General features: G+C 42.2%; 1 protein-coding gene across 1 annotated transcript in view; it reads left to right on the plus strand.

Moving 5' to 3' along the window:
- The first annotated feature begins 16,300 nt into the window (after positions 1–16,300).
- The window catches only part of VBP1 (VHL binding protein 1), a 79,669-nt gene continuing 72,761 nt past the window's right edge, over positions 16,301–23,208 (plus strand). Inside the window, exon 1 of the mRNA XM_055437701.2 lies at positions 16,301–16,379. Coding sequence (XP_055293676.2) covers positions 16,301–16,379 — 79 coding nt within the window. The remainder of the gene's footprint in view (positions 16,380–23,208) is intronic.

Raw genomic sequence — 23,208 nt, forward strand, 5'->3', positions numbered from 1 at the left:
AAAAAGACCATGAGAAAATACTTGAGGAGATAATAGTTGAAAACTTCCTGAAAATGGGGAAGGAAATAGCCATTCAAGTCCAAGAAACCCAGAGAGTCCCAAACAGGATAAACCCAAGGTGGAATACCCCAAGACACATATTAATCAAATTAACAAAGATCAAACACAAAGAAAAAATATTAAAAGCAGCAAGGGAAAAACAACAAATATCATACAAGGGGATTCCCATAAGGATAACAGCTGATCTTTCAATAGAAACTCTTCATGCCAGGATGGAATGGCAGGGCATACTGAAAGTGTTGAAAGAAAATAACCTACAGCCCAGGTTACTGTACCCAGCAAGGATCTCATTCAAATCTGAAGGAGAAATCAAAAGCTTTACAGACGAGCAAAAGCTGAGAGAATTCAGCATCACCAAACTAGCTTTCCAACAAATGCTAAAGGACCTTCTCTAGACAGGAAACACAGAAAGGGTGTATAAACTCGAACCCAAAACAATAAAGTAAATGGCAACTGGATCATACTTATCAATAATTACCTTAAAGGTAAATGGGTTGAAAGCCCCAACCAAAAGACAAAGACTGGCTGAATGGATACAAAAACAAGACCCCTATATATGTTGTCTGCAAGAGACCCACCTCGAAATGAGGGACACCTACAGACTGAAAGTGAAAGACTGGAAAAAGATATTCCACGCAAATCGAGACCAAAAGAAAGCAGAGTAGCAATACTCATATCAGATAAAATAAGACTTTAAAACAAAAGCTGAGAAAAGACACAAAGAAGGACCCTACATAATGATCAAAGGATCAATCCAAGAAGAAGATATAAATATATCTGCACCCAGCATAAGAGCACCACAATATGTAAGACAAATGCTAACAAGTGTGAAAGGGGAAATAACAATAACACAATAATAGTGGGAGACTTTAATTCCCCACTCACACCTATGGATAGATTAACTAAACAGAAAATTCACATGGAAACACAAACGTTAAATGATACAATAGACTAGTTAGACCTTATTTATATCTATAGGACATTTCACCCCAAAACAATGTTTCAAATTTTTCTCAAGTGCACACACAATCTTCTCCAGGATAGATAACATACTGGGCCATAAATCCAGCCTTCGTAAATTCAAAAAATTTGAAATCATTCCAAGCATCTTTTCTGACCACAATGCAATAAGATTAGATCTCAATTACATGAGAAAAAATATTAAAAATTCGAACACATGGAGGCTGAACAACATGTAGCTGAATAACCAACAAATCATAGAAGAAATCAAAATATGCATAGAAACGAATGAAAATGAAAACAAAACAACCCCAAACTTGTGGGACACTGTAAAAGCAGTGCCAAGGGGAAGGTTCATAGCAATACAGGCATACCTCAAGAAACAATAAAAAAGTCAACTAAATAAACTAACTCTACACCTAAAGCAACTAGAAAAGGAAGAAATGAAGAACCCCAGGGTCAGTAGAAGGAAAGAAATCTTAAAAATTAGGGCAGAAATAAATGCAAAAGAAACAAAAGAGACATAGCAAAAATCAACAAAGCCAAAAGCTGGTTCGTTGAGAGGGTAAATAAAATTGACAAACCACTAGCCAGACTCATCAAGAAACAAAGGGAGAAAAACCAAATCAACAAAATTAGAAATGAAAATGGAGAGATCACAACAGATAAAACAGAAATACAAAGGATCATAAGAGACTACTATCAGCAATTATATGCCAATAAAATGGACAACTTGGGAGAAATGGTCAAATATTTAGAAAAGTACAACTTTCCAAAACTGAACTAGGAAGAAATAGAAAATCTTAACAGACCCATCAACAAGCACAGAAATTGAAACTGTAATCAGAAATCTTCCAGCAAACAAAAGCCCAGGTCCAGACGGCTTCACAGCTGAATTCCACCAAAAATTCAGAGAAGAGCTAACACCTATCTTACTCAAACTCTTCCAGAAAATTGTTGAGGAAGTTAAACTTCCAAACTCATTCTAGAAGTCCAGCATCACCCTAATACCAAAACCTGACAAAGATGCCACAAAAAAAGAAAAGTACAAGCCAATATCACTGATGAACATAGATGCAAAAATCCTTAACAAACTTCTAGCAATCAGAATCCAACAACACATTAAAAAGATCTTACATCATGACCAAATTGGGATGCAAGATTCTTCAATATCCGCAAATCAATCAATGTAATACAACACATTAACAAAATGAAAAATTAAAAGCATATGATTATCTCAATAGATGCAGAGAAAGCCTTTGACAAAATTCAACATCAATTTATGATAAAAAAAAAAAAACCCTCCAGAAGGTGGGAATAGAAGGAACATTCCTCCACATAATAAAAGCTATATATGACAAACCCACAGCAAAGATTATCCTCAATGGTGAAAAACTGAAAGCATTTCCCCTAAAGTCAGGAACAAGACAAGCGTGCCCACTCTTACCACTATTATTCAACATAGTTTTGGAAGTTTTGGCCACAGCAACCAGAGCAGAAGAAGACATAAAGAATACAAATTGGAAAAGAAGAAGTAAAACTCTCACTGTTTGCAGATGACATGATCCTCTACACAGAAAACCCTAAAAAATCTACCAGAAAATTACTAGAGCTAATCAATGAATATAATAACGTTGCAGGATATAAAATTAACACACAGAAATCCCTTGCATTCCTATACACTAATAATGAGAAAACAGAGAAATTAAGGAAACAATTACATTCACCATTGCAACGAAAAGAATAAAATACTTAGGAATATATCTACCTAAAGAAACAAAAGACCTATATATAGAAAACTATCAAACACTGGTGAAAGAAATCAGAGAGGACACTAATAGTTGGAGGAATATACCGTGTTTGTGGGAAGATCCCCTGGAGAAGGGAAAGGCTACCCACTCCAGTATTCTGGCCTGGAGAATTCCATGGACTACAGTCCATGGGGTCGCAAAGAGTCGGACACGACTGAGAGACTTTCACACACACCGTGTTCGTGGATTGAAAGAATAAATATTTTGAAAATGAGTATACTATCCAAAGTAATTTATAGATTCAATGCAATCCCTATCAAGCTACCACTGGTATTTTCCACAGTGCTAGAACAAATATTTTCACAATTTGTATGGAAATACAAAAAACCTTGAATAGCCAAAGCAATCTTGAGAAAGAAGAATGAAACTGGGGTAATCAACCTGCTGGACTTCAGGCTCTACTACAAAACCACAGTCATCAAGACAGTATGGTACTGGCATAAAGACAGAAATATAGATCAATGGAACAAAATAGAAAGCCCAGAGATAAATCCACGCACCTATGGACACCTTATCTTTGACAAAGGAGGCAACAATATTCAATGGAGAAAAGACACTCTCTTTAACTTAACAAGTGGTGCTGGGAAAACTGGTCAACCACTTGTAAAAGACTGAAACTAGAAGACTCCCTAACACCATACACAAAAATAAACTCAAAATGGATTAAAGATCTAAACCTAAGACCAGAAACTATAAAACTCCTAGAGGAGAACATAGGCAAAACACTCTCCGACATAAATCACAGCAGGATCCTCCATGACCCACCTCCCAGAATATTGGAAATAAAAGCAAAATTAAACAAATGGGACCTAATTAAAATTAAAAGCTTCTGCACAGCAAAGGAAACTATAAGCAAGGTAAAAAGACAGCCTTCAGAATGGGAGAAAATAATAGCAAATGAAGCAACTGACAAAGAATTATTCTCAAAAATATACAAGCAACTCCTGCAGCTCAATTCCAGAAAAATGAACGACCCAATCAAAAAATGGGCCAAGGAACTAAACAGACACTTCTCCAAAGAAGACGTATAGATGGCTAACAAACACATGAAAAAATGCTCAACATCACTCATTATCAGAGAAATGCAAATCAAAACCACAGTGAGGTACCATTTCACACCAGTCAGAATGACTGCTATCCAAAAGTCTACAAGCAATAAGTGCTGGAGAGGGTGCGGAGAAAAGGGAACCCTCTTAGACTGTTGGTGGGAATGCAAACTAGTATAGCCACTATGGAGAACAGTGTGGAGATTCCTTAAAAAACTGGAAATAGAACTGCCATACAACCCAGCAATCCTACTGCTGGGCATACACACTGAGGAAACCAGAATGGAAAGAGACACATGTACTCCAATGTTCATTGCAGCACTGTTTATAATAGCCAGGACATGGAAGCAACCTAGATGTCCATCTGCAGACATATGGATAAGAAAGCTGTGGTACATATACACAATGGACTATTACTCAGCAATTAAAAAGAATACATTTGAATAAGTTCTAATGAGGTGGATGAAACTGGAGCCTATTATACAGAGTGAAAGAAAAATACCAATACAGTATACTAAGGCATATATATGGAACTTAGGCATATATATGGAACTTAGAAAGATGGTAATGATAAACCTGTATACAAGACAGCAAAAGAGACACAGATGTATAGAACAGTCTTTTGGACTCTGTGGGAGAGGGTGAGGGTGGGATGATTTGGGAGAATGGCATTGAAACATGTGTATTATCACATGTGATGCAAATCACCAGTCCAGGTTCGATGCATGATTCAGGATGCTTGGGGCTGGAGTACTGGGATGAACTGGAGGGATGATATGGGGAGGCAGTTGGGAGTGGGGTTCAAGGTGGGGAACACATGTACACCCGGGGTGGATTCATGTCAATGTATGGCAAAACCAATACAATATTGTAAAGTAATTAGCCTCCAATTAAAATAAATAAATTAAATAACCAAAGGAAAAAAACAAACTGGAAATAGAACTTCTGTATGACCCAGCAATCCCACTGCTGGGCATAGAGACTGAGGAAACCAGAATTGAAAGAGACATGTGTACCCCAATGTTCATCGCAGCTCTGTTTACAAAAGCAAGGACATGGAAGTCACGTAGATGTCCATCAGCAGATGAATGGACATATACACAATGGAGTATTACTCAGCTATTAAAAAGAATGCATTTGAATCAGTTCTAATGAGGTGGATGAACCTGGAGACTATTATACAGAGTGAAGTAAGTCAGAATGAAAAACACCAATACAGTATATTAATGCATATATATGGAACTTAGAAAGATGGTAATGATGACCCTATATGCGAGACAGCAAAAGAGACACAGATGTAACAAACAGACTTTTGGACTCTGTGGGAGAAGGCAAGGGTGGGATGATTTGAGAGAATAGCATTGAAACATGTATATTACCATATGTGAAACAGATAGCTAGTCCAGGTTTGATGCATGAGACAGGGTGCTCAGGGCTGGTGCATTGGGATGACCCTGAGTGATGGGATGGGGTGGGAGGTGGGTTCAGGATGGGGGACATGTGTATACCTGTGGCTGATTCATGTTGATGTATTCAGGTCAGGAAGCAACAGTTAGAACTGGACATGGAACAACAGACTGGTTCCAAATAGGAAAAGGTGTACGCCAAGGTTGTATATTGTCACCTTGCTTATTTAACTTATATGCAGAGTACATCATGAGGAACGCTGGGCTGGAAGAAGCACAAGCTGGAATCAAGATTGCTGGGAGAAATATCAATAACCTCAGATATGCAGATGACACCACCCTTATGGCAGAAAGTGAAGAGGAACTCAAAAGCCTCTTGATGAAAGTGAAAGAGGAGAGTGAAAAGGTTGGCTTGAAGCTCAACATTCAGAAAACAAAGATCATGGCATCTGGTCCCATCACTTCATGGGAAATAGATGGAAAAACAGTGGAAACAGTGTCAGACTTTGTTTTTTTGGGCTCCAAAATCACTGCAGATGCTGATTGCAGCCATGAAATTAAAAGACGCTTGCTCCTTGGAAGGAAAGTTATGACCAACCTTGATAGTATATTAAAAAGCAGAGACATTACTTTGCCAACCAAGGTCCGTCTAGTCAAGGCAATGGTTTTTCCCGTGGTCATGTATGGATGTGAGAGTTGGACTGTGAAGAAGGCTGACCGCCGAAGAATCGATGCTTTTGAACTGTGGTGCTGGAGAAGACTCTTGAGAGTCCCTTATACTGCAAGGAGATCCAACCAGTCCATTCTAGAGAAGATCAATCCTGGATGTTCATTGGAGGGACTGATGCTAAAGCTGAAACTGCAATACTTTGGCCACCTCATGCGATGAGTTGACTCACTGGAAAAGACTCTGATGCTGGGAAAGGTTGGGGGCGGGAGGAGAAGGGGACGACGGAGAATGAGATGGCTGGATGGCATCACCGACTCTGTGGACATGAGTTTGAGTGTACTCCGGGAGTTGGTGATGGACAGGGAGGCCTGGCGTGCTGTGATTCATGGGGTCGCGGAGAGTCGGACACGACTGAGCGACTGAACTGAACTGAACTGATGGTGAAAGCCACTACAATATTGTAAAGTAATTAGCCTCCAATTAAAATAATTTAAAAGACATTCCTAAATTTAAACAAAAAACAGAGATAATTCATTATTAACAGACTTGTCTTACAAGAAATACTAAAGATAGTCCTTCAGGCTGAAATGAAATAACATCACAGAGTAACTCAAATTCACACAAAGAAATAAAGATCAGTGGTGAAGGCAACAACATAGATAAATATAAGACAGTATAATTTTATTTTTGTAATTTTCAAACTTCACACCAAAAAAAGCCCAGGACCAGACGGTTTCACAGGTGAATTCTATGATACTTTCGAATTAATGTTAATTCTGAATTAACACCAATCCTTCACAAATTTTTCAAAATAGAAGAGGAGGAAATACTTCCTAACTCATTCTACGAGGCCAACACTATCCTATGTCAAAACCAAACAAAGTGTTCATAAGAAAAGAAAACCAGAGACAAGTATGAAACTGGACCCCTGCTTGACATCATACACAAACATTTAGTTAAGATGTATCACAGACCTCCCTATTAAGAGCTAAAATTATAAAACTCTTAAAGAAGACATGAGGTAAATAATTGTAACCCTGGATTAGGCCATGATTCTTTTAAAAATTAATATATTTTAATTGGAGGCTAATTACTTTACAATATTTTAATGGTTTTTGCCATAAATCAATCATGGGTGTACATGTGTCCCCTATCCTGAACCCCCCTCCCACCTCCCTCCCCATCCCACCCCTCAGGGTTGTCCCAGTGCACCAGCTTTGAGTGCCCCCTGGTTTCATGCATCGAACTTGGACTGGTCATCTGTTTCACATATGTTAATATACACGTTTCAATGCTGTTCTCTCAAAATAGCCCACCCTGACCTTCTCCCACAGAGTCCAAAAGACTGTTCTTTATATCTGTGTCTGTTTTGCTGTCTCACATATAGGGTCATCGTTACCATAGACAATGATTCTTTTGGTATGGCATCAAAGCATAAACAGCAAAAGAAAGAATAGATAAATTTGATTGGAATGCTGTCCAAGGTAGGTCATAATTGGAGAACAAAAGTCTTAAATTTATGACAAATGCAATCACATTAAGTATCTTTTATGACAACAATGGTATGAAATCAGTAACAGGAGTAAAATGTACTCATAGGTGGAAATTAACATATTCCTGAATAATCACTGGGTCATAGAATAAATCAAAGGAAAATTTTTAAAATACCTTGAGACAAATTAAAAATAGAGACAACAAATCCTATGGGATGTGGTGAGAGCACGTCCATGAAAGCATTTTAGAGTAAGAAATGCATGCATTAAGCAAAAAGACATATATCATCCAAACAACCTAATTTTACACTTCATGGAACTAGAAAAAGAACAAACTGAACACAAAGCAGAAAGAAGGAAAGAATAAAGATTAGAGCAGAAATAAATGAAATAGAGACCAGAAAGGCAACAAAAAGATCAACACAACTGAGTTGGTTTTTTAAGATAAAATTGACAAACATTTAGGTACTTTAATGAAGGAAAAAAGAGAGAAGACTCAAATAATAAAGTCAGAAATGAAAAGGAAGACATTACAACTGATACCACAGAAATACAAAGGATCATAAGAGAATACTATGAAAAATTATATGCCAATAAGTAAGATGACATAGAATGGATAATTTCTTAGAAACTTACAACCTACCAAGACTGAATCATGAATAGAACATCTGAACAGACCAACAATAAATAAGATTGAAGCAGTAATCACAAAACTCCCAGTACAGAAAAGCTCATGACCAGATGGCTTCATGGGTGAATTATACAAAACATTTAAAGAATAATTAATGGCAATCCTTCTTAAACTGTTCCAAAAATTTGAAGGGGAAGGAACATATTAATTTTCATTTAGTAAGGCCAGCATTATCCTTATACCAAAGTCAGATACAGACACTACAAGGAGGGAAAACTACAGGGCAAAATCCCTGATGAATAAAAATGGAAAAAATCCTCAACAGAATGTTAGCAAACTGAATTCAACAGCATGATAAAAGGATCATACAAAACGATCAATTGGAATTTATCCCCAAGATGCAAGGATGGTTCAACATACACAAATCAATAAACATAATATACTACATTAACAGAATGAAGGATACAAATCATAATCATCTCAACAAATGCAGAAAAAGCATTTGACAAAACCCAACATCTCTTCATGATAAAACTCTACAGATTTTTTTTTTAGGAGAAATGTACCTCAACATAATAAGAGCCATATGACAAGACCACAGCTAACATCATCCTCAGTGGTAAAAAGTGATCTTTTTCTCAAAGATCAGAAATAAGACAAGGGTACCTACTTGCCCGGAGAAGGCAATGGCAAGCCACTCCAGTACTCTCGCCTAGAAAATCCCATGGATGGAGGAGCCTGGTAGGCTGCAGTCCATGGGGTCGCTAAGGGTCGGACATGACTGAGCGACTTCACTTTCACTTTTCACTTTCACACATTGGAGAAGGAAATGGCAACCCACGTGCCTGGAGAATCCCAGGGACAGGGGAGCCTGGTGGGCTTCCGTCTATGGGGTCACACAGAGTCGGACAAGACTGAAGTGACTTAGCAGCAGCAGCAGCAGCAGCACCTACTTGCCACTTCTTTTTAACATAATACTGGTAGTCCTCTGTAGAGCAATTAGGCAATAAAAAGAAATAAAAGGCATCCAAATTGGAAAGAAAGGTGAAAAATTATTTGTTTGCAGATGACATGGTCTTATTTGTAGAAAAACCTAAAAACTCTACCAAAAAATTATAGAATTAATAAACAAATTCACTAAAGTTGCAGGATACAAAATCAACATACAAAAAATCAGTTGTATTTCTGTACACTAATGAACTATCTGGAAAAGAATTTAAGAAAACATTCACATATACAATAGCATCAAAAAACACTTAGGAATAATTTTAGACAAGCAAATGAAAGATCTTGTACCCTAAGATATTAACGGAAGAATTTTAAGATGACACAAATAAATGGAAACATATCCTGAGTTCATGGGGAATTCCTGGCAGCCCAGTCATTAGCACTCTGCACTTACCAAGGGTCCAGGTTCAATCCCTGGAGGGAAACTAAGATCCCTCAAACTGCATTGCATGGCCAAATAAATAAAAATAAAAAAGAAATTCTAATATATCCTGTGTTCATGGATTGGAAGAATGAATATTGTTAAAATGATCATAATATCTAAATTGATCTACAGATTATGCACTGGAGATGGAAATGGCAACCCACTCTGGTATTCTTGCCTGGAGAATTCCAGGGATGGGAGCCTGGTGGGCTGCTGTCTATGGGGTCGCACGGAGTTGGACACGACTGACGTGACTTAGCAGCAGCAGATATACAGATTTAATGCAATCCCTAACAAAATTCCAATGGTATTTTTCACAGAAATAGAAAAAACAATACTAAAAATCATATGGAATCACAAAAGACCCCAAACAGCCAAAATGATCCTGAGCAAGAAGAATAAAGCTGGGGGCTTCTGGATTTCAAATGATATTACAGAACTACAGTTATCAAAGCACTATGATACTGGCATAAAAACAGACTCATAGATCAATGAAACAGAATAAAGTACAAGAATAAACCCACACATACACAGTCAACTAAATATTTGACAAGGGAGCCAAGAATGAACAATGGGGAGAAGGTTCAGTTCAGTTCAGTCGCTCAGTCGTGTCCGACTCTCCGTGACCCCATGAATCACAGCACGCCAGGCCTCCCTGTCCATCACCAAATCCCGGAGTTCACTCAAACTCATGTCCACAGAGTCGGTGATGCCATCCAGCCATCTCATTCTCGGTCATCCCCTTCTCCTCCCGCCCCCAACCTTTCCCAGCATCAGAGTCTTTTCCAGTGAGAACTCATCGCATGAGGTGGCCACAGTATTGCAGCCTCAGCCTTAGCATCAGTCCTTCCAATGAACACCCAGGATTGATCTCCCTTAGAATGGACTGGTTGGATCTCCTGGCGGTACAAGGGACTCTCAAGAGTCTTCTCCAACACCACAGTTCAAAAGCATCAATTCTTTGGCGATTAGCTTTCTTCACAGTCCAACTCTCACATCCATACATGACCACGGGAAAAACCATAGCCTTGACTAGACGGACCTTGGTTGGCAAAGGTAGTCTTCTCCATAAGTGGTGTTGGGAAAACTAGACATCCATAAGCAAATGAATGAAACTGGACCACTATCTTACACCATACACAAAAATTAACTCAAATGGATTAAATACTTAAATGCAAAATCTGAAAGGATAAAACTGCTAGAATTAAATCTAGGTGGATGCTCCTTGACATCCATCTGGGCAAAGACTTTTAAAATTTGACACTGAAAGCAAAAGCAACAATAGCAGAAATAAACAAGTGGTACTACAACAAACTAAAAAGCTATACAGCAATGGACGCCATCAACAAAATGAAAAGTTAACCCATGGAACGTGAGAAGGTATTTGTATATCATATATCTGATAAGATGTTAATACCTCAAATATAACTTCCCTGATAGCTCAGCTCATAAAGAATCTGCCTGCAATGTGGGAGACCTGGGCTCAATCCCTGGTTTGGGAAGATCCCCTGGAGAAGGGAAAGGCTACCCATTCCAGTATTCTGGCCTGGAGAATTCCATGAATTGTATAGTCCATGGGGTCACAAAGAGTTGGACATGCTGAGTGACTTTCACTCTCACCTCAAATATATAAGGAACTTTTATAACAAGAGCAAAAAATACAAGCAATCTAATTTAAGAATAGACATGAGACCTGAATAAATGCTTTCCAGGGAAGACGTACAGATGTCCAACATGCACATGAAGTGATGCTCAATACTGAGAATCATCAATGAAATGCAAATCAAAACCACAATGAGCTATCACCTCACACATGTCAGGATGACTGTTATCAAAAAACAAGTATCCATGAAGATGTGGAGAAAAGGGAACCCTCATACAGTGTTGATGGGAATATAAACTGGGATAGCCATTTTCAAAACAGTATGGAGATTCTTCAAAAAATTAGAAATAGAACTACCATATGATCCAGCAATCCAACTTTTGAGCATATATCTGTAGGAAATGAAAGCAAGATCTCAAAGGTGTATTTATATATATATATATAATGCAGCCATTAAGAAAAGAAGGAAATTCTGCCATTTGTATCAACACAGATAAGCCTGAAGGACATTATGCTAGGTGAAATAAGCTAAGCACAGAATGACAAATAATATATTATTTCACTTATATATGGAATCTGAAAATGTTGAACTTATATAACCAGAAAGTGGAATAATGTTTGCTGGGGGCTGGAAGTGGGAGAAATGGGGAGAATTTGATCAAAGGATACACATTTTCAGTTATAAGATGAATTCATTAAAAAAAAGATGAATGAGTTCTAGGGATCTAACACACAGCATATTGACCATAATTAATAATATTGCATACTTGAAATTTGCTAAAAGAATAGATCATAAGTGTTCTAACCACAGAAAATATTTCAAGTATGGAGGTGATGGATGTGTTAATTAACTAGATTATGGTGATCATTTCACAGTCCTTGTCTTTCACACCTTAAAAGAAAACATCATGGTGGACAAACCTAAATATATACAATTTTTATTTGTTAATCATACCTCAATAAAGCTGAAAAAAGATAAATAACCCAATTAAAAAATTAGCAAAGGATAAAAAAAGAAAAATATTAGCAAAGGATCAGAATGGACATTACTCCAAAGTAGATACACAAATTGCAATAAGCACATGAAAAAATTCTACTAAATTATTAGTCATCAGGAAAATGTAAATGAAAATTACAAAGAGATACCACCTTCCTCCCACTCAGATGGCAATAATTTAACAAATGGAAAAGAAATGTTGGCAAGGATGTGAAAAAATTGGTACCCTTATACATAGCTGGTAGAACTGTAATAAGGTTCAGTCCTATGGAAAATTGTTTGGCAGTTCCTTATAATGTTCAATACAGAATAACCATATGAACATGCAGTTCCACTCCTAGGTATGTATCTAAAAGAACTGAAAAAGGGTATTGAAAGAAATATTTGCATGTGAAGCAGTATTCACAATAGTTCAAAAGGGAAACAACCCAAATGTTCATCAATGAATGGATAAATTGTACTATATCCATACAATGTAATATTATTTGGTCATAAAAAGAAATGAAGTACTGATTAATGCCATAACATGAATGAAGCTGGAATATATGCTAAGTGAAAGAGCCCAGTTTTAAAGGTCCACATATTGACTGAGTCCTTTCATATGAAATATTCAGAATAGGAAAATCTTCAGAGACATAAAATAGAATAGTGATTGACTAGGGATGGGAAGTTTAGGTGGAAATGAGGAATGATGGCTAATGAGTGTGGCGTTTCTTTGTAAACTGTTATAAATTGATCCTGGTGCTGGTCATACAACTCTGAATATACTGCTGCTGCTGCTGCTAAGTGGCGTCAGTTTTGTCTGACTCTGTGTGACCCCATGGACGGCAGCCCACCAGGCTCCTCTGTCCCTGGGATTCTCCAGGCAAGAACACAGGAGTGGGTTGCCATTTCCTTCTCCAGTGCATGAAAATGAAAAGTGAAAGTGAAGTCGCTCAGTAGTGTCTGACTCTTAGCAACCCCATGGACTGTAGTCTACCAGGCTCCTTCATCCATGGGATTTTCCAGGCAAGAATACTGGAGTGGGGTGCCATTGCCTTCTCTGCTGAATATACTAAAAACTACCAATTTGTAGACTAAATGGGTGAATGGTATGATAGTGTGCATGGTCAGTCACTCAGTTGTGTCTGACTCTTTGCAACCCCATGGACTGCAACCCTCCAAGCTCCTCTGTCCATGGAATTTTCCAGGCAAGAATACTGGACTGGGTTGCCATTTCCTCCACCAGAGGATCTTTCCAACCTAGGGATCAGACCTGGGTCTCCTGCATTGGTAAGTAGGTTCTTTACCACTGCACCATGATATATGAATTAAATATCATCTATGAATTAAATACCAATAAAGCTGTTTGAGAAAACATATGCTGAAAGGATAGAAGAGATATCAAAGTAATGTATGTGCCTGTCTAAACAAACATCAACATTCTGTAAAGGATTATATAAAAATACAGCACTCAGTGAAGCAAAATTAACAATATTTGACATCTACACAAAATTGCATAGGAAAAAGCAGAAAAAAATGTTAGCTACGTCAAAGAGAAAAATAAGTCAATAGAAACAGAGCCAGAAATGTCAAAGATGAAGGAATTGGTTGACAAGCATACAACCTTGATAGTTACTGTGCTATCCTCAAGGGTTTAAAGGAAAATGTAAACATAATGAAGAAAACATTGAAAGATAAGAATCAAATGGAAATTCTAGAGATGAAAAATACATTATTGGACATGAAAACTGTCCAAAATGGGATTAAGAGAAGATTAGACACTGCAAAAGCTAAGATCAGTGAACTTGAAGACATAGCAAAATAAATTCTCCAACCTGAAGTTCGGGGTGGGGGGAGAAAGGCTATAAAGATGCAAATGAACAGAGCTTCAGTCACTCGTGATGCAATACCAGTAACTGTAAAATACATTTAATGGAACACTGCACTGAGCAGAAAAAAAAAAAAATGTAGCTTTCAAAGGCCTAAATGTAAGACCAGAAACTATAAAACTCTTAAAGGAAAACATAGGCAGAACACTTGATGAAATAAGTGAAAGCAAGATCCTTTATGACCCACCTCCTAGAGTAATGGAAATAAAAATAAAAGTAAACAAGTGGGACCTGATTAAACTTAAAAGCCTTTGCACAGCGAAGGAAACTACAAGCAAGGTGAAAAGACAACCCTCAGAATGGGAGAAAATAATAGCAAATGAAACAACTGACAAAGGATTAATTCCCAAAATATACAAGAAACTCATACAGCTCAATACCAGAAAACCAAACAAACCAATCAAAACGTGGGAAAAATACTAAACAGACATTTCTCCAAAGAAGACATACAGATGGCTAACAGACACATGAAAAGATTCTCATCATCACTCATTATCAGAGAAATGCAAATCAAAACTACAATGATCATCATCAAAAAGTCTATAGACAATAAATGCTGAAGAGGGTGTGGAGAAAAGGGAATGCTCTTGCGCTGTTTGTGGGAATGTAAATTGATACAGCCACTATGGAAGACAGTATGGAGATTCCTTAAACACACACATACACAAATAAAACCACCATATGACCCAGCAATCTCACTCCTAGGCATATACCCTGAGGAAATCAGGTTTGAAAAAGACACATGTATCCCATTGTTCATTGCAGCACTATTTACAATAGCTAGAACATGGAAACAACCTAGATGTCCATAGACAGATAAATGGATAAAGAAGTTGTGGTACATATACACAATGGAATATTACTCAGCCATAAAAGGTATGCCTTTGAGTCAGTTCTAATGAGGTGGATGAACCTAGAACCTATTATACAAAGTTAAGTAAGTTGGAAAGAGAAAGATAAATATCGTATTCTAATGCATATATACAGAATCTAGAAAAATGGTACTGAAGAATCTATTTACAGGGCAGCAGTGGTGAAACAGACATAGAGAATAGACTAATGGACATGGGGAGAGGGGAGTACAGGGTAAAATGTATGGAAAGAGTAACATGGAAACTTACATTACCATATGTAAAATAGCCAATGGGAATTTGCTATATGAGTCAGGAAACTCAAACAGGGGCTCTGTATCAGCCTAAAAGGGTGGGATGGGGAGGGAGATGGGAGGGACTGATTCATGTTGATGTTTGCCAGAAAACAACAAAATTCTGTAAAGCAGTTATCCTTCAATAAAGAAAATAAATTAATTTTTAAAATATGCAGTTTTCAAGGGTACACTGAACATTTACCTTGGTAGCGCATATATTCTGTTCTATAAAATAGATCTCAATAATATTTAAAAGACTGAGATAATATCTTTGACAGCAACAAAAGCTGTACTTAACCCTAATGTCCTATATTATAAAAAAGAACCTTAAATAAGGAATCGAACCTCTCTTCAGAAACTAGAAATTGAAGAGGAAAATAAACTGCAAACAAGTAGAAGCAATGGATTAATACAGATAGGAGCAGAAATCAACGACATATAAAAGAGAATACAGAGAAAATCAATGAAATCGAAATGTGGTCCTTTGAGAGGATGAATCAAATTGATAGTTGTGTAGCCAGATTGATCAAGGAAGAAAAAGAGAGAGAAGGCATACATTACTATCAGGAATGAAAGTAGTAAGGTCACTACAGATTGCAGGGGTAAAGGGAAGAGTACGAAGAAGTCTATGAACTGCCATATATGATGCTGAGTGAAGGGTTGAAGGCCAGGGACTCGGGCAGGATACAGATCCCATTACCTGTGACCAAAGCCTCCCTAAGAAGGCCAGGTCAAGGATTTCCAAAGCACTGTCACATGACTGCTTAACTTCCTAAGACCAAAATATCTCCAGATCTTTTATCTCTGGTCCCCAACATGTCCTTCTTTCTCATGATATTTACTCAATGGCCGTTGTTTATTCTCTTACTGAGGGTCTATCACTCCACGGGTCCACCTTGGTCACCTGAGACACTCCACCTCATGCGGGGTCCTTTCCACCCTGAACCCACTATACCCAGCCCCCATGCCTCGCGACTTCATGCCTCACCTCATAATTCTGCAGGCCCATGTCAGGGAGTACAGGACAGAAGGCCGGCTGCTGAGCATGGCCTTTCTTCCGTCATCTCAGGCGCCCCTCCCATCGCCCCGGTCCCGGCTCAGTCCGCTGGCAGGAAGAGGAGGGACCAGCTTCCGCTGCTATTACCCTCGTGGCTGGCAGCTGGCGACGCACTTATGGGGTTGTCCGCGTCCAAGGCTGCCCTCCGGGCGACCACCAATGAGCCCACCAAACCTGAGCCGAAACACCTGGCAGGTGAGTAGGCTCCATGGCCTCGAAGACCCTGCCGCAACCCCAGCTCCACCCCACCCCCTCAAGCACCCCCCACGCACCTCCCCGCGCACCCCCCCACGCACCCCCCACATGGCCGTGGGGGTGGGTGCGATCGCACTCCAGTGCCTTTGATTGAGCCTGGAACCCAGCCTATGGTCTCTTTAAATCCAAACATCGAGTCTACATGTTCCGCCTGAACCTTGGGACATAATAGGCAGCGAAGTAACAACTCGGACTTCTGAGACGGGTCTCATTCTTAAAGTTATCTGTAGCCCAGAGACTCCCTGTGGAGAAAGTATGGGGGTTTGTGAGTGTGTGCATGTTCAGTCATGTCCGACTCTTTGTGCTGGAACAGTGGCGGATGGCTGTGTGTGTGTGTGTGTGTGTGTGTGTATGTGTGTATGTGCATGCTCAGTCGTGTGCGACTCTGTGCCGGAGCAGTGATTTATGGGGGTGTGTGTGCATGCGCACGGTCACTCGTGCCTGACTCTTTTCACTGGAGCAGTGGGATATGGGTGTGCGTGTGTGCGCGTGTGCATGCATACTCAGTCATGTCCGACTCTTTGTGCCAGAGCAGTGGCGTATGGCTGTGTGTGTCTGTGTGAGTGTGTCTATGCTCAGTCCTGTCCAACTCTGCACCAGAGCAGTGGCATGTCTGTGTGTGTGTTTGTGTGTGTGCGCGCGTGTGTGCATGAGCTCAGTCGTGTCCGACTCTTTGTGCCGGAGCAGTGGCGTATGGGTGTGCATGTCTGTCTGTGTGTGAGCTCAGTCGTGTCTGACTCTATGCACCTGAGCAGTGGTGTTGGGTATGTGTGTGTGTGCATGCTCAGTCGTGTCTGACTCTTTGCCCTGGAGCAGTGGTGTATGGCTGTGTGTGTGTGAGTGTGCTCAGTTGTGTCCAACTCTGCACCAGAGCAGTGGAGTATGGGTGTCTGTGTGTGCATGCATGCTCAGTCGTGTCTGACTCTGCACCAGAACAGTGGCATATGGGTGTTTGTGTGTGCTTAGTCATGTCCAACACTTCACAGTAGAGCAGTGGCATATAGGTGTGTGTGTGTGTGTGTGTGTATGCACTCTGTAGTGTCTGCCTCTTTGTGGTGGAACAGTGGCATATGGGTGTGTATGTGGGTGTGTTCTTGGTCGTGCCCGACTGTGCCAATACAAGGGCATATGGGGGAATGTGTGTTCAGTATGTACGTTCAATATGTATGTACGTTCAGTCGTGTCTGACTCTTTTCACCAGAGCAGTGGCATATGGGTGTGTGCGTGTGTGTGTGCGTGTGTGTGTTATCAGTAGTGTCCAACTCTGTGCCTGAGCAATGGTGTATGGGTGTGTGCATGTGCATGTGTCTGTATGTTTGTGCTCAGTCCTGTCTGACTCTGTGCTGGAGCAGTGGCATATGGGTGTGTGCGTGTGTATGTGTGTGTACTGTCATGTCTGACTCTGCACCAGAGCAGTGGCGTATGGGTGTGTGTGTGTGTGTGTGCACGCATGCTCAGTCATGTCTGACACTTGGCACCAGAGCGGTGGCATAAGGGTGTGTGCATGTGTGTGTGTGTGCTCAGTCATGTCTGACTCTGCATTGGAGCAGTGGTGTATGGGTATGTGTGTGTGTGCTCAGTCGTGTCCAACTCTTTGTGCTAGAGCAGTGGCAGATGGGGGTGTGCGTGTGTGTGTGTGTCTGAGAACTCAGTCATGTCCTAGCCTTTGCGCCTGAGCAGTGGTGTATGGGTGTGTGTGTGTGTGCTCAGTCATGTCCGACTCTGCACCAGAGCAGTGGCGTAAGTGTGTGTGTGTGTGTTCATGCTCAGTCCTGTCTGACTCTTTGCACTGGAGCAGTGGCATATGGGTGTGTGTGTGTGTTGTGTGTGTGTGTGCTCAGTCGTGTCTGACTCTTTGTGGTGGAACAGTGGCAAATGGGTGTGTGCGTGTGTGTGTGTGTGTGTGTGTGTGTGCTCAGTCCTGCCCAACTCTTTGCACCAGAGCAGTGGCATATGGGGGTGTGTGTGTGTGTTCTCAGTGGTCCAACTCTTCACACCAGAGCAGTGGCATATAAGGGTGTGTGTGTGTGTGTGTCTGTGTATGGGCTCCATAGTGTCTGCCTCTTTGTGGTGGAACAGGGGCATATGGGTGTGTATCTTTTCACTGGAGCAGTGGCATATCGGTTTGTGCATGTGTGTGTGTGTGTGTGTGTGTGTATGTGATCAGCCGTGTCCGACTCTGTGCCTGAGCAGTGGTGTATGTGTATATGTGTGTGTGTGTGTCTGTGTGTTCATGCTCAGTACTGTCCAACTCTGCACTGAAGCAGTGGCATATGGGTGTGTGCATGTGTATGTGTGTGTGCTGTCATGTCTGACTCTGCACCAGAGCATTGGCGTATGGGTGTGTGTGTGTGTGCGTGCTCAGTCATGTCTGACACTTGGCGCCAGAGCAGTTGCATATGGGTGTGTGCGTGTGTGTGTGTGTGCGCATGCTCAGTTGTGTCCAACTGTTTGTGCCAGAGCAGTGGCAGATGGGGATTTGCATGTGTGTGTGTGTGTCTGTGTGCGAACTCAGTCATGTCCTAGTCTTTGCGCCTGAGCAGTGGTGTATAGGTGTGTGTGTGTGCTCAGTCATGTTCAACTCTGCACCAGAGCAGTGGCATATGTGTGTGTGTGTTCATGGTCAGTCCTGTCCAGCTCTTTGCGCTGGAGCAGTGGAATCTGGGTGTGTCTGTGTGTGTGTGTGCTTGTGTCCGACTCTTTGCACCAGAACAGTGGCATATGGGTCTGTGTGTGTGTTCATGCTCAGTCCTGTCTGACTCTTTGCACTGGAGCAGTGGGATGTGGGTGTGTCTGTGTGTGTGTATGTGTGTGCTTGTGTCCGACTCTTGCACCAGAACAGTGGCATATGGTTGTGTGTGTGTTCATGCTCAGTCCTGTCCGACTCTTTGCGCTGGAGCAGTGGGATCTGGGTGTGTCTGTGTGTGTGTGTGTGTGTGCTTGTGTCTAACTCTTTGCACCAGAACAGTGGCATATGGGTGTGTGTGTGTGTGTACATGAGTGCACGCTCAGTCGTGTCCGACTTTGTGGTGGAACAGTGGTGTATGGGTGTGTGCGTGTGTGTGTGTGTGTGCTCAATCGTGTCTGACTCTTTGTACCAGGGCAGTGGCATATGGGTGTGTGCATGTGTGTGTGTGTGCTCAGCCATGTCTGACTCTTTGTTCTGGAGCAGTGGCGTATGGATGTGTGTGTCTGTCTGTCTGTGTGCGAACTCAGTCGTGTCCTACTGTTTGCTCCTGAGCAGTGGTGTATGGGTGTGTGTGTGTGTGCGTGTACGCTCAGTCATGTCCGATTCTTTGGACTGGAGCAGTGATGGATGGGTGTGTGTCTGTGTGTGTGTGTCTGCTCAGTTGTGTCTGACTTTTTGCACCAGAGCAGTGGCATATATATGTGTGTGTGTGCGCATGCTCAGTAGTGTCTGACTCTTTGTGGTGGAACAGTGGTATATGGGTGTGTGTGTGTGTGTGTGTGTGTACACTCAGTCATGTCTGACTCTGCACCAGAGCAGTGGCATATGGGTGTGTGTGCATGTGTTTGTGCTCAGTCCTGTCCAAATCTTTGTGCTGGAGCAGTGAAATATGGGTGTGTGTCTGTGTGTGTGTGCATGCTCAGTCCTGTCTGACTCTTTGCACTGGAGCAGTGGCATATGGCTGTGTGAGTGTGTGTGTGTGTTTTCTCGTCATGTATGACTCTGAACCAGAGCAGTGGTGTGTGGGTGTGTGGGTGTTATATGCGTGCTCAGCCGTGTCTGACTCTTGGCGCCAGAGCAGTAGCAGATGGCTGTGTGTGTGTGTGCTCAGTCCTGTCCGACTCTGCACCAGAGCAGTGGCATATGGGTACATGTGTGTGCATGTGTTTGTGCTCAGTCCTGTCAGACTGTTTGTGCTGGAGCAGTGGAATATGGGTGTGTGTGTGTGAGTGTGTGTGTGTGCTCAGTCGTGTCCAACTCTTTGCACTGGAGCAGTGGCATGTGAGTGTGTGCATGTGTGTGTGTGTGCTGAGCTGTGTCTGACTCTTTGTGCTGGAGCAGTGGCATATGGATGTGTGTGTGTGTCTGTGTGCGAACTCAGTCATGTCCTACTGTTGGTGCCTGAGCAGTGGTGTATGGGTGTGTGTGTGTGTGTGCATGCACGCTCAGTCATGTCCTATTCTTTGCACTGGAGCAGTGATGGATGGGTGTGTGTCTGTGTGTGTGTGTCTGCTCAGTTGCATCTGACTCTGCACCAGAGCAGTGGCATATATATGTGTGTGTGTGTGTGTGTGTGTGTGTGTGTGTGCACGCTCAGTAGTGTCTGACTCTTTGTGGTGGAACAGTGGTGTATGGGTGTGTGTGTGTGTTCAGTCATATCTGACAGCGCCAGCACAGTGGCAGATGGGTTTGTGTGTGTGTGTTCATGTTCCATCATGTCTGACTCTTTTTGCTGGAGCAGTGGCATATGGGAGTGTGCGTGTGTGCTCAGTCGTGTCCAACTCTGCAGCAGAGCAGTGGCATATGGGTGTGTCTGTGTGTGTCTGTGCTCAGTCCTGTCCAACCCTTTGTGCTGGAGCAGTGACATATGGGTGTGTGTGTGTGTTTGTGTGTGTGCGCATGCTCAGTCCTGTCTGACTCTCTGCACTGGAGCAGTGGCATATGGCTGTGTGAGTGTGTGTGTGTGTGTGTTTTCAGTCGTGTATGACTTGATCCAGAGCAGTGGCGTGTGGGTGTGCGGGTGTTGTATGCGTGCTCAGTCATGACTGACTTGGTGACAGAGCATTGGCAGATGGCTGTGTGTGTGTTTTTGTGTGCTCAGTCATGTCCAACTCTGCGCCAGAGCAGTGGCAGATGGCTATGTGTGTTCATGCTCAATCCTGTCCCACTCTTTGCGCCTGAGCAGTGGCATATGGGTGTGTGTGTGTGTGTCTGTGCGCTCAGTAGTGTCTGACTCTGTGGTGGAACAGTGGCATATGGGTGTGTGTTTGTGTGTGTGTGTGTTCAGTCGTGTCTGACTCTTTGCACCAGAGCAGTGGCATATGGGTGTGTGTGTGCATGTGTATGTGTGCTCAGTCGTGTTCGACTCTTTGCACTATAGCAGTGGCATATGGTTGTGTGTGTGTTTGTGCTCAGTAGTGTCCGACTCTTTGTGGTGGAGCAGTGGCGTATGACTGTGTGTGTGTGTGTGTGTGTGTGTGTGTGTGTGTGTGTGTGTACATACTCAGTCGTGTTTGACTCTTGGTGCCAGAGCAGTGGCAGATGGCTGTTTGAGTGTGTGTATGTGTGCTCAGTCATGTCCGACTCTTTGCACTGGAGCAGTGGTTTATGGGTGTGTGTGTGTGTGAATCAGTTGTTTGCTAATAAATGGGCGTGTATGGGTATGTGTGTGCTCAATCATGTCCAATTCTTTGCACTGGAGCAGTGACAGATGGGTGTGTGTGTCTGTGTGCGAGCTCAGTCTTTTCCGACTCTTTGCACCTGAGCAGTGGTACATGGGGGTGTGTGTGTGTGTGCGCTCAATCATGTCCGATTCTTTGCATCCTAGCAGTGGCATATGGGTGTGTGTGTGTGTGCATTCATGCTCAGTCGTGTCCGACTCTTTGCACTGGAGTAGTGGTGGATGGCTGTGAGTGTGTGTGTGTGTGTGTGTTCAGTCATGTCCAGTTCTGCACCAGAGCAGTGGTGTACGGGTGTGTGTGTGTGTACGCTCAGTCCTGTCTGACTCTTTGCACTGGAACAGTGGCATATGGGTGTGTGTTTCTGTGTGTGTGCGCATGTGCAGGCATACTCAGTTGTGTCCTACTCTTTGCATCGGTGCAGTGGCGTATGGGTGTGTGCATGTGTGTGTGCTCAGTCTTCTCCGACTCTTTGCACCTAAGCTCCAGCATGTGTGTGTGTGTGTGTGCACGCGCAAGCATAGTCGTGTCCGACTCTTTGTGCCAGAGCAGTGGCGTATGGGTGTGTGTGTGTGTCTGTGTGTGAACTCAGTTGTGTCTGACTCTGTGCACCTGAGCAGTGGTGTTGGGTATGTGTGTGTGTGTGTGCATGCTCAGTTGTGTCTGACTCTTTGCACCGGAGCAGTGGCAGATGGTTTTGTGTGTGTGTGTGTATGCACTCAGTCGTGTCCGACTCTGCACCAGAACAGTGGCATATGGCTGTGTGTGTGTTTGTGTGTCTGTGTGTGAACTCAGTCATGTCTGACTATTTGCACCTGAGCAGTGGTGTATGGGTGTGTGTGTGGGTGTGTGTGTGTGCTCAGTAATGTCTGATTCTTTGCACGGGAGCAGTGGTGGATGGCTGTGTGTGTGTTTGTGCATTCTCAGTCGTGTCCGACTCTTTGAGGTGGAACAGTGGCTTATGGGTATGTGCGTGTGTGTGTGTGTGCACGCGTGTGCTCAGTCCTGTCTGACTCTGTGCACCAGAGCAGTGGTATATGGGTGTGTGTGTGTGCTCAGTCATGCCCAACTCTGTGCCAGATAAGTGGCAGATGGGTGTGTGTGTGTGTTTGTGTGTGCATGTTCAGTTATGTCTGATTCTTTGTCCCAGAGCAGTGGCATGTGGAAGTGTGTGTGTGTACGTGCTCAGTCATGTCCAACTCTTTGTGCCGGAGCAGTGGTGTATGGGTGTGTGTGTCTGTGCACTCAGTCATGTCTGACTCTGTGCCAGAGCCATGGCAGATGGGTGTGTGTGTGTGCGTGTGCATGCTCAGTGCTGTCCAACTCTGCAACAGAGTAGTGGTGGATGTCTGTGTGTATGTGTTGTGTGTGTGCACTCAGTCGTATCCTACCTTTGCACCAG

The sequence above is a fragment of the Moschus berezovskii genome, chromosome X, assembly GCF_049115385.1.
Source record: "Moschus berezovskii isolate FMDL1 chromosome X, NW_MosBer_1.0, whole genome shotgun sequence".
Taxonomy (NCBI): Eukaryota; Metazoa; Chordata; class Mammalia; order Artiodactyla; family Moschidae; genus Moschus; species Moschus berezovskii.